General features: G+C 34.4%; 1 protein-coding gene across 2 annotated transcripts in view; it reads right to left on the bottom strand.

Moving 5' to 3' along the window:
* The window catches only part of LOC102801124 (protein O-mannosyl-transferase TMTC1-like), a 46,543-nt gene that overhangs the window by 33,200 nt on the left and 387 nt on the right, over positions 1 to 12,956 (bottom strand). Inside the window, exons 2-9 of one of the 2 annotated variants that reach the window (XM_085506502.1) lie at positions 12,327 to 12,386; positions 11,055 to 11,580; positions 10,071 to 10,248; positions 7,692 to 7,765; positions 3,540 to 3,716; positions 1,447 to 1,519; positions 476 to 579; positions 129 to 327 (exon numbers count right to left, since the gene is read on the bottom strand). In XM_085506502.1, coding sequence (XP_085362628.1) covers positions 129 to 327; positions 476 to 579; positions 1,447 to 1,519; positions 3,540 to 3,716; positions 7,692 to 7,765; positions 10,071 to 10,248; positions 11,055 to 11,422 — 1,173 coding nt within the window. In that variant the 5' untranslated portion in view covers positions 11,423 to 11,580; positions 12,327 to 12,386. Of the gene's footprint in view, positions 1 to 128; positions 328 to 475; positions 580 to 1,446; positions 1,520 to 3,539; positions 3,717 to 7,691; positions 7,766 to 10,070; positions 10,249 to 11,054; positions 11,581 to 12,326; positions 12,647 to 12,956 lie in introns of both variants that reach the window. The other variant, XM_085506503.1, reaches the window with a different exon arrangement.

Here is a 12,956-nt window from a genome sequence, read left to right as displayed (position 1 = left end):
AAAAAAAAATACCAGGATGTGTAAGTATTGTCCACTGTGAAGTGCCCTTAAACTGGTCATAAGGCATATTGTGAGGAGGGTCTGAGAAGTGAAAGGTGAGGTGATTTTACTGCAAATAAAACTTGTACCTTTTCCTTCACAAAGCACTGTAAACAATGAATAGCCAGTATTGCCATGACGATGAAGAAGCAGAATGTTGCTAGGTTACGCGGATCAGTGATGGACTCCACCAATGGTATGCTACCCATCTGCCAATCATAGCAAAGGGTAATTGGAGATAACAACAGCAAACCGTTGAAAACTATCAGATATGAGTAGGTGAGGAACCTGGTAAATAAAAGTTAAATTATTTTTGTAATTACTTTACAATGTTATGTACATGAATACTTATTATAGCAAGGTGGAATTTACAGACATTCATCAGGCAGACAAGAAAATGATGACTACTCTACTACTGAATGATGGGTAATGTTACCTTGTACTAAGGTGAGGTGCAAAGGATGCTGGGTTATCTTGATCTGAGAATGCAGGTAACTGGCCATTTAACATCCAGATACGAAATACCATTAGGATCAGTACCTGCGAAGATTGAAGATGAATAAATTATGCAAATTCAAGTCAAGATTATCTACACAGTGGTGAAATAGGTGATTTTCCGTACAATTGCGAGATCTCGCGAGATGCATGAAAGACGTGCGTCGAACGTCCGCCGCAAAAATCGAACGATTTGATTTTGAACTCGAATTTCCTTATTTCGTAGCTCACACCAACCGGCCGATCTTCGACAGAGGAATATTGCTTCCGAATACCCTTACTTAATCGAAATTGCCTATCATCAAATGTGGACAGCACATTATTAAGCATGGAAATGTCCCTAAAATACTTTCGCGTTTGTCGAATCCCACGCGATGTTTGACGCCACTACAACGCTATGACCTTTGTTTGTCCTGTTTTTACGTTCGATTTCACGCATAACGCATGATTCTCGCAGTGTACGGAAAATGGTCTATTACTGCAGTAGATCATTTTCCTTTCACTGCAAATCTTGCATTATGCATGAATGATGCAGACCGAACATCTGCTGCAAAAATCAAATAAGTTGATTTTGAATTTGAACTTCATTATTTATGCATCAAAATGCTGAACTCCCAGGAAATATGGTGTTGACATACACTTACTTCAGCAAAATTGAACATCATCAAGTGTCTATAGCAAATAATTGAGCATGCAAATGCCCATAAAATAGTTTCACATTTCTCAAAGCTCACACGAAGGTTTGACATCACTGCGACACTATGAACTTTGTTTGTTTTGTTTTTACTTTTTGATTTTATGCATAATGCAGGATCCCACCATGAAGGGGAAATAGTCTATTGCTGTACACTAGTCAGTATAACTGACACATGCATTAAAATGTGGCTGGCTTTATGATATACATATACTTACCATGATCAGTATGACAATAATTCTTTTTACCAAAGGAAGACAAGTGGAATCAATCGATTTACTGTTTAGTATCCTGAAAAAAAACAGCACATAGTTATAGACAAATACAATGTTCTTACCTCAGTACACCTGGTCTACATATCACCATTACATCATATACTATACACACACCAAGTACAGTTATACAATGTTCTTACCTCAGTAGACCTGGTCTACATATCACCATTACATCATACACTATACACACACCAAGTACAGTTATACAATGTTCTTACCTCAGTACACCTGGTCTACATATCACCATTACTGGGGGTACATCATATACTATACACACACCAAGTACAGTTATACAATGTTCTTACCTCAGTACACCTGGTCTACATATCACCATTACATCATATACTATACACACACCAAGTACAGTTATACAATGTTCTTACCTCAGTACACCTGGTCTACATATCACCATTACATCATACACTATACACACACCAAGTACAGTTATACAATGTTCTTACCTCAGTACACCCAGTCTACATATCACCATTACATCATACACTATACACACACCAAGTACAGTTATACAATGTTCTTACCTCAGTACACCTGGTCTACATATCACCATTACATCATATACTATACTATACACACACCAAATACAGTTATACAAAGTTCTTACCTCAGTACACCTGGTCTACATATCACCATTACATCATACACTATACACACACCAAGTACAGTTATACAATGTTCTTACCTCAGTACACCTGGTCTACATATCACCATTACATCATATACTATACACACACCAAGTACAGTTATACAATGTTCTTACCTCAGTACACCTGGTCTACATATCACCATTACATCATACACTATACACACACCAAGTACAGTAAGACAATGTTCTTACCTCAGTACACCTGGTCTACATATCACCATTACATCATACACTATACACACACCAAGTACAGTTATACAATGTTCTTACCTCAGTACACCTGGTCTACATATCACCATTACATCATATAATATACACACACCAAGTACAGTTATACAATGTTCTTACCTCAGTACATCCAGTCTACATATCACCATTACATCATACACTATACACACACCAAGTACAGTTATACAATGTTCTTACCTCAGTACACCTGGTCTACATATCACCATTACATCATACACTATACACACACCAAGTACAGTTATACAATGTTCTTACCTCAGTACACCTGGTCTACATATCACCATTACATCATATACTATACTATACACACACCAAATACAGTTATACAAAGTTCTTACCTCAGTACACCTGGTCTACATATCACCATTACATCATACACTATACACACACCAAGTACAGTCATACAATGTTCTTACCTCAGTACACCTGGTCTACATATCACCATTACATCATACACTATACACACACCAAGTACAGTTATACAATGTTCTTACCTCAGTACACCTGGTCTACATATCACCATTACATCATATAATATACACACACCAAGTACAGTTATACAATGTTCTTACTTCAGTACACCTGGTCTACATATCACCATTACATCATACACTATACACACACCAAGTACAGTTATACAATGTTCTTACCTCAGTACACCTGGTCTACATATCACCATTACATCATACACTATACACACACCAAGTACAGTTATACAATGTTCTTACCTCAGTACACCCAGTCTACAAATCACCATTACATCATACACTATACACACACCAAGTACAGTTATACAATGTTCTTACCTCAGTACACCTGGTCTACTTATCACCATTAAATCATATACTATACTATACACACACCAAATACAGTTATACAAAGTTCTTACCTCAGTACACCTGGTCTACATATCACCATTACATCATACACTATACACACACCAAGTACAGTTATACAATGTTCTTACCTCAGTACACCTGGTCTACATATCACCATTACATCATATACTATACACACACCAAGTACAGTTATACAATGTTCTTACCTCAGTACACCTGGTCTACATATCACTATTACATCATACACTATACACACACCAAGTACAGTTATACAATGTTCTTACCTCAGTACACCTGGTCTACATATCACCATTACATCATACACTATACACACACCAAGTACAGTTATACCATGTTCCTTTACCATCATATTACAAGCACCGAGCACAACAGACACAATAAAATATAAAGGTGATGCTGTACATGGAAAGTTTGTTCTTGAACTTGATGTCTCTGTACTCCTAAAGAAAGCAATAAACACTATTTTCATAAGAGTTAGCACAGCATTTGGTTGTACATTGTTCCAAGTGTTTTCTGATGGTTTTGAAAACTTTTTTAAAAGGCACGAAAATGCATTTGAAATTTGTTTTATTTGTTTACACTATGCTGCAGCTAGTTTGTTTTTTTTATGTGAGAGCAATGAATTCATGATCAATGATTTGTTTACAGTACAGAGATGCAAGTTTCCATGCCGACTCATTAGTGAAAATAACATGTATCAGTATAAAGATAGAAAGGTTACAATAGTCTCAAATGAAGAGAGTATGGGTAGACATCCATCAAATTTGGCATTAACAACAACGAAGTAATTGACTTTGAAATGGCGTCAGGAAGAAAACAACAATGAACTACGAAGTCACGTGAACAAAAAGTCATGCGAGAATCTGGCGAGATTTGAGTCATAAATACTGTTTAACATAATATATTAAACACACATTTACGACACAAACACAGATAGGCACATGAAAATAAAGTTTATTACTTTGGCAAAACAGGGGAGCACACAACGAAATCCATTGGCTTATAAGAAATATACCACGTAACCACTGATCTTAGATTTCACTAATTTTAAATTCAAAATGGTGATGATTTTATGAGTATGAAGACACTGTCAGCATAATGTATCAATAAAATTACCATGGAAACAAATTTGGTGACTTACTTTATATTTGTTTATAGCAGAGGTACATTACTTGGGGTTTGCAACTATGGTGACATGATACCAAGATCCCGTTACAATCTCGCTCTCGCATAAACGTTCCAACTCAAAACAAATGCGAATGCGCATGCCCGAGTTAACTAGGATACTGGGATGTCCAGGTGGATCAAAATAGCTGCTCACGACATGACGGATTACGATAACTATATTTTCTATACATTTTCGATGTATTACATTTTTTCGCTATGAATGTGGAAATACATGTTTTATTGTTTTATTACAAACCGCCTATGTCATTCCAGAAAGTCGTAGCATCAGTCTCGCTATCTACGAGATGAGACTTGAATGGGATCTTGGCATGATGTCACCATACTATGCGCGTTGCAAACCCCAAGTAATGTACCTCTGTTTATAGTTACTATCAACACTTTTTAAATACATTTATGTTTTTATGATATTTCACACATTACAGTGTTATTTATCCAAGGTACAAATACAATAAATAAGGTGGACAGTGTTTCTATGCCAACACAACTCTTCAAATGAGTCTCAGGATACTTCTGATATCATATTGATAATTTACATTTAAACAAATCGTAATAATTACACATGTATCAATATAACCAAGCATTGTTATAATGCAAAAATACAGTGTTTTTTTTTACTTGTTTAGCATGAATATAATTGTATAAGTGTTCATTTAGAAGGTGATGAATAACAGCGCTCAGCATTGTACAAAAATCATGCTATTGTTGGACTTCAGGTAATATTTGGAGATACATGTAAGAAAGAAAAAAACTAATGTGCCTGTAACTAGGTTGGTTAACTGTTAAATTAATAAAGGTCGAGTTACTATATGTGGGTTTTAAACAAAAACTAAATAAAATGTTTAGTTCAGTTATTTGAACACTCAAATTATTTTGAAAAAGCGGGCATGGTTTCTAAAATATTGGAGTGGTCATTCAGTCTCTCTTGTTTTGTCATCATCTGTCATAAACGTCACTAAAGCTCCGAGAAAAGAAATCCTCACAGGTCAAACCAGAAAAGTAAACAGACTGAGCTTGAAAATAACTATAAAATACATGTAGATGAAAGATCACAGTCAGCATGTTTGTTCAAAGTTTGTTCATATTTGTAAGCGTGCTACACATCACATGAAAGCAATATCAAACACAGCATGGTGTGAAGACTATTCCACTATAATCTAACACATTTTCAGCTTTCAGGAATAGGTGATGTGTTGGATAAATGATTTAGGGAAAAAAATGATGTTATTACTACACCTTAGAAGTATTTTATGAAAATATAAACTGACTAAATGGGCATGGTAGATAGTTAGAATTTTAAATAATGGCCTGATAGTTTTTGAAATTTTTTATATTTTGCATTACAAGGTGAATTTGCTATACAAGGTCATTTGTGAGAAAAATTTTGTAATTAACAATCTTTTTAAACTTAAGGTGCTGAAACAATACGTTTGGAAAAATATAAAATGGGGGTAGGGATGTATTTGCAAAGATACCGGTATGTCAGTTTACTACTGGTCAGTGTTAAGCATGATGTTTACAATAGTGCAAAGGTTCAAGGTTCAATTCACACTTACAGCTTTAGTTTTGAAAAAGAAACACATTGTATATATTTTTTTTAAAGTGAGAGAGAGGCCCCCCCCCCCCCCGTTTCTTGTTTTAATGCATCACATGAACCATTTTTAGTGAATTTGTTCTTGTTGTACGTAGATACGGTACCTTGAAGTTATCATCACTGTACTGTACATGTACTCTAGGAATATAACCTAATATGTTTCATGGGTAGGTTTTTTAAAAAAATTTGGTCACCTGGACCATGATTTTCATCAAACGTTGCTTCCCAATTGGTTAGACTGCACAGTACATCATAGATATACCTGATTCACATAAATTATACATGACAACAGATATTAATGCAAGAAGCCAATTATGCAAAATAAAAATACATTAATTATTAAATAAATTATTAATAAATAATAAACAATTAGCTGACATGCAGTGCAAACAAAAATATATTTTCCTTTAAGAAGCAAACCAGATGTCTATACTGCAATGAAGTTCACAGAGAAGGATTTTAATTTTAATTAACAAATTGTAATCATTAAAAGTACTGTAAAATATGTATTAGAAGCAGCGGCTTCTATTAAAATGATACAATGCAACAGAGGAGATGCGGCTTCTATTAGAGCATCTACACATATGAGAAATGATGAATTTTTGGTTCTCAATTATTCAAAAATAATGGGTGCGACTTATATTAGAGATGCGGCTTCTATTAGAGCATCTACACATATGAGAAATGATGAATTTTTGGTTCTCAATTATTCAAAAAGATTGGATGCGACTTCTAATACAGATTTTACGGTAATTCATTACTGCTTTTTGAACTGAATGTTACATTGTAACATAACACAACAGTGGAATTACAGAATTGCAATTGTACAAAAAGAATGGGTGCGACTTCTATTAGGGATGCGGCTTCTAATCCACAACAGTGGAATAACAGAATTGCAATTACATATTATTGTACATACTTGTACAAAACAATGCATTAATATTTCATGGACTGCCACTAAATCAGAATTTAGTAACTAGCAAGGTATAAAAACTTGAATTCAAATAGGTGATTTTCCGTACAATTGCGAGATCTCGCGAGATGCATGAAAGACGCGCGTCGAACGTCTGCCGCAAAAATCAAACGATTTGATTTTGAACTCGAATTTCCTTATTTCGTAGCTCACACCGACCGGCCGATCTTCGACAGAGGAGTATTGCTTCCGAATACCCTTACTTAATCAAAATTGCCTATCATCAAATGTGGACAGCACATTATTAAGCATGGAAATGTCCCCGAAATACTTTGGCGTTTGTCGAATCCCACGCGATGTTTGACGCGACTACGACGCTATGACCTTTGTTTGTCCTGTTTTTACGTTCGATTTCACGCATAACGCGTGATTCTCGCAGTGTACGGAAAATGGTCCATTAACATCCACAATATAAGATGTTTGCATTTCAGTCATTTAACTCAAAATATGACAGTCATGCTGCTCATGTTTGAATTTTGCGTATTGTGTAGTACTGGTATGCCACATTGAATCAAAATTAAAAAAATATGAACTCTGAAATATGGTTTTATTTCGCTTAAGTTCAAATTGTACACACATAATCTAATTTACAGGATAGCTAGTGAGGGTTGAATTTCTGCAGTAGAGATAATCGACTTGCTTCTCAGTTAACACATGTCCTACCTTAAAAATGTTAGAAATGAAAGTATAAACAACAAACATGCCAAGACATCAGCTCTACCAACAATACCAGTCACCTTCAATATGATGAAAACAATAAATTATTTACATCACTCCACAGAAAGTAAAAAAATAAAATCCCCCCCCCCCCCCTATCACAGACTCTACAATAGCAGCTGTATTTCAGATATTGGCATATCTAGTGCATGATATAAATAGTATTTAAGTTTAAAATGATGATGATTACGCCAGGGATGCAATTTCCAGGTTGGTGAAAGGAAGAAAAATTGTGTAAGTAAGTAGAAAGGCATGTGGGAAAGTTGTTTTTCGAGGACAAATTTTAATTGGTTGATCACTGCATATGGACTATATATACCGGTAACATATTTTCTGTTTTAAGATTATGTGTTTGAAAATTGCTAGAAAATATTATAAATATATTTTGCAGTCATAAAATTCAATTTTGAAGTTGTCTAGAAAAATAGATGGCCAAAACATCAAAGGGACTGCAGTTTGCATCAAGGTAAGTTGCTGAATCAGGATAACTGTGAGCGAATAAGCAATCCAGCAGTATTGCACTACCAGTATATTGATACCAGCTTACCTTTACCGACTGTTCAACCTTTAAATAGTGCCATTTTGTTTGTAAAACAGTGAGATATATTGCAATACAACTGGTTGGGTTGCATTTTTGTTCACAGAAAAGACCGACCACTGCTAACACACTCAGTATCAACAGAGGAATTTCATGATGAAATATTGCGCTGTTCACTAGAACTGGTGATGCCCAAACTAGTTTTTTAAAACTATGCTTTTTTTTATGAATTTTGATCAATTTTACGGCCACCATAGTAGAGGAATCACAAAGTCATTGTTTCCATGGAAACAAGTTCAGGTACAATCTTGCTCGTTGTTTAATTAAAATTATTTTCCAAATTTTCACTAATTTCACGAGTTAGCAGTGTCTATCCTTGAAATGATTAAAAACGCAACAGCTTCTAGTGGAAAAGTATGACAAGAATTAAACACAGACATGAACAATAAATCAAAGTTATACATTCATTGATTGTTATATACACCATGCAAAAACACAGTACATATAGCCATGCACAGATACTTATATTGCTGCTATAAATTAAATAATAATAAATTAAATCAACCAAATAGAAGTAGATATCCAGTGCCACCATGCAGAATATAAATCCTAGCAAGGTCACAGCTTACCATGAAAATACTGGTGGTCAATGTTAATTTTAAAATTGACACTTCAACTATCTACAAGGAGTGGATCAAGAATTGTTGGCCTATTGTAAAACATTGGCCAGTTGCCAATTGCACAGGTATACACTGTATAATCTGTTAAGAGTGTATCTCCAATAGAAATGCATTTCAACTTAAAATTATCTGTTTTTGAGGGATTTTTACACAAAACTTACACTATTTTTTTGCAAAGTTTATACTCTGCTGCATACATAAGTAATTCAAGAAAAATATTTAAAGAGGTTAGAGTATTTTCAATATTTACAGTTATCACACCATTATCCGTACACACACCCTTAAATATTAAAAAAAAACAATGATTCAACATTTTACTTTTATTCACAATATGGATTCACTTTTCTGGTAATTTGGCAAAAACATGCAGATATCACAATGGACAAGTTTATATTTAATGGTTCAATGCTGTTCTATAAAACTGACATTCTTCCAAATTAAATTGTTATTCCACCATCCCTCTATTACTGCAAAAGAAATCTTCTTCATGCAATTCCTGATCCCTGAATTACCGTCAGACGCAATGTAATTCTATTGGCGCATACGTGGGACAAAAATATAAAAATCAAAATAACACCTGTAGAAATGCAACCCGGAAAGAGTTAGCGACATATTTTAAACAGCTTTTTAGAGATAGCGAAATGAGTGTGGGTGGGTACAAAAGAGGGCAGCTTGAAGAACTATTTAAGACAGCTGAGAAACTGGGATGTCCAATTGAAAAAATATGATGGTAGGTGTGTTTCACAGAGTAAATTATATGACTGTGACATAGTTTTTCAACTTACAAAATACTCGCAAAAAATATGAAAATATTACGCTATAGCCAAGGATAATTTGCATACTTGATATTCTTGCTTAGGCGAAATAGTGTGCAAATTTTCAGAGGCTGGTACGAGTTAGTTAAAATACGATGTCAGTTATTTCAGTGGAATTTTTACGTTGCGAGTTGTTCGGTGCACTGCGACTCTGCATCCCCAATTGTTTTCCACCCTTCCCATAGGAGGTAAAATGCCCTTCCACTCATACATGTAACACACACCGATCCAATAAGATTCCTCCTTCATTGTGCCCCAGCTTTCCTCGTATGTTAATAAAATTGATACTCACTGCCTCCGTATGTACTGGATGTGTGGCAAATAATAAAGCAGCAACAAACGCTGGCTTGATATCCAGGAATACAATTGTATGGCATAAGTGCAGAAACAACACTGAAACCAGCGTATGCAAAACAACATTGACGATGTGGTAACTATATGGATCCAAGCCACTTAAATAATAATTCATTCTGGAGAAAAGAAAAGAAGTATTATGTGATAGTGAGAATACTGCAAGCTGTTAAAACATATATCATTGTACCATATTACTGTTTTAATTTGGTCAATGGTCAATGAGCATTCTAGTTAGAATAGACCTTAGAAGTAAAAGAAATAGAAATAAAAAACTGCTGAGAACAGGAGTGAGAGGCATAAGACTCATTTTGCCCTCTGTTCAATTTTCTTTCGTTATCATGTCAACTGCTCCAAATACCATGATTACGTTAAGTAAAGAGAGTAATGTGATGACGTGGGAGATTGGAACATTATAAGGGGGACAAAAGCAGGTCTCACGGCGACGCTCTAAACAAAATCTCAGCAGCCATTTTCGTTTTGGGTCTATAAATTTCCCGTAGTTATATGCCATAATGGTATAGTATATGGAATCAATATATCAACAAACTAAAAACATTTTCAAATTCATGATTCTAATGGGTCGATAAATCCCAGCTTGAAGATTCCCCAGTATGCTAACTGTGCTTCAAATTCATGGAAACTTCATGAATATGGCATATATACCGTGAAAGCTATGCCATTGTGGTCAATATTCTGGAACCATCACAAGATACATCACATACATCCCCACAAAAAATGCATACGTAGGGACATTCTATTTACAGTCATATATTATATACGCTAAAAACAGTAAAGTCATGTATTATATACAGCATAACACATGATGAACCATAAATTGCATTTCAGTGTAAAATATTAGTGTTGAAGAATAAAGCTCTAGCAGTTCAGTGGACCAGATTGAACACAAGAATTATAAACTCACCTAAACGTCAATACACACAATGGCCTGTAAGATTTATGACTGGTATTATCAGACATCCTCTTCCCCCAGAAATCATTCAGAAACACATCTCTGATTGGACTGCCTGGTCTGATATCCTCATTGTCTCTGATAGCCATGATGTCATCATGAACGAAGTCCCCCTCTAGACTGTTATAATAACACACAATGCACATAATGGTGATAACTGTTGTGTAAAGTAACAGTGACAACTCAGGTAAGATGAAGCCTTTTTTTATCGGTAGTATGTCCTCAGAAATCGCTGAATAAACAGGAGAAGCTTTAGTCCGATTTAAATTATCATCCAGCTGGGGATGATGGTCCGGAGATGATTTCTGTCTTTTCTTCATGCTAATATATCTTCTTTTTCCAGATTTTTCAGCAGGCTCGGAATAAATGTGTGAGTTCTGTGTTTCAAAATGACACAGTCAATCCCATAAGTTCATTTCTTCTCAAATGAATAAGCACACAATGGGTAAGGTTATTGTATTCTTGATGGTTTGACTATCTGAAAATATATGAAAGAAATGCTTCAAATACCAAGAAACAAAATAATTAAGAAAATATAGAAAGAACTGCAAAGGGGAATCAAGGGCTGAATGCATGGCATAGTATGTACATAAACTGCTAAAATATTCAACTTTGTAACTTGCTAATTTATATGCACACATTTCAGTCAAAAACATGTATATTCACTGGATTTTATTTTCACTGAATTAATTTAACCACTGAATCATATATATGATTTATATTAAAAGTTAAACTAGTTAAATTTGATAATGAAGGTTACACATTAAATTGATTATATACATTTGTACTAATCTGACCAACCCCATCCCAATCATTCACATTCACATAAAGCATGTGACTAGATACTTACCGGTAATACTTCGTCTCAAGAAACATGACACATAGACATGTACTTATCATACATAATTGTATATCACCACACTACCTCTAATTTGGCATTTTGAACTGCATTTATCTTACTTTTTTTTTAACTTCTATTTTTGTTACAGTTTTTTTTAAATTTATTACATAACAGTCGAAAATGATTTGTAAACTTTCATTATGGTGTAATAAATGAAATTATTATTATTATTATATATTTAGATTTAAAACTTGTATGGGGTAGATCATTTTGATATAGACATGCACGCACCATGGTATAGACAAAGAGCTTGTATTTTCCATAGTTGCTGAAAATTGTTCAGAATCCTTGACATACAATAGGCCATGTGAAACACTACTCACCTTATACAATTGAATATAGTTTCATCCACAAAGACCTTGTATAAGTGGTACAGCCATTTCCTGTTGAGTGACGACATCAGCATAGTAGGTTAAGTTTAAGGGATAAATGTGCTTGTATAATTAATAACATTAGAGACATTGGAATGTCTATATTATAATGAGTGAACACGTGTAGTTATGTTCAACTTTGATACCTGTATATATATATCAACAAGTAAATATATTTTTAGGACAGTGAAAACATTAACGCATCTTTGAAATCCAATTATTTGTGGCTACAGCCAAATATATATTCCATTTAAAGGTACATTCAATAACCTCTGAAAATCAAAACAAAAAAAATGTTAATTTGGTACAAATTATTTACTGTGTGTGGGGGTCACATTAAGGCACGTTCAACAACTCATTCCAACTTGTCCTAAAAAAGTTTCAAACAAACTACTGATTAAGATAATTTCTCCCGTATCCCAATGAGGACTCAAGTTTCTACTATTTCTGAATCAATTCTTGGTATGGGAGAAATGCCAGAAAACAAAACAAAAAAACACTCAACAACATTTTATATCCGGAAGTTTCACAGACCAGCTCCCTGCACATACACACGGATTCACAAATAATTTGTATAACATG

This window comes from Saccoglossus kowalevskii, chromosome 12 (genome assembly GCF_978046115.1).
Source record: "Saccoglossus kowalevskii chromosome 12, keSacKowa6.1, whole genome shotgun sequence".
Classification (NCBI taxonomy): Eukaryota; Metazoa; Hemichordata; class Enteropneusta; family Harrimaniidae; genus Saccoglossus; species Saccoglossus kowalevskii.
The sequence above is the reverse complement of the archived record's forward strand: the minus strand, read 5'-3'. Positions and strand labels throughout refer to the sequence as shown.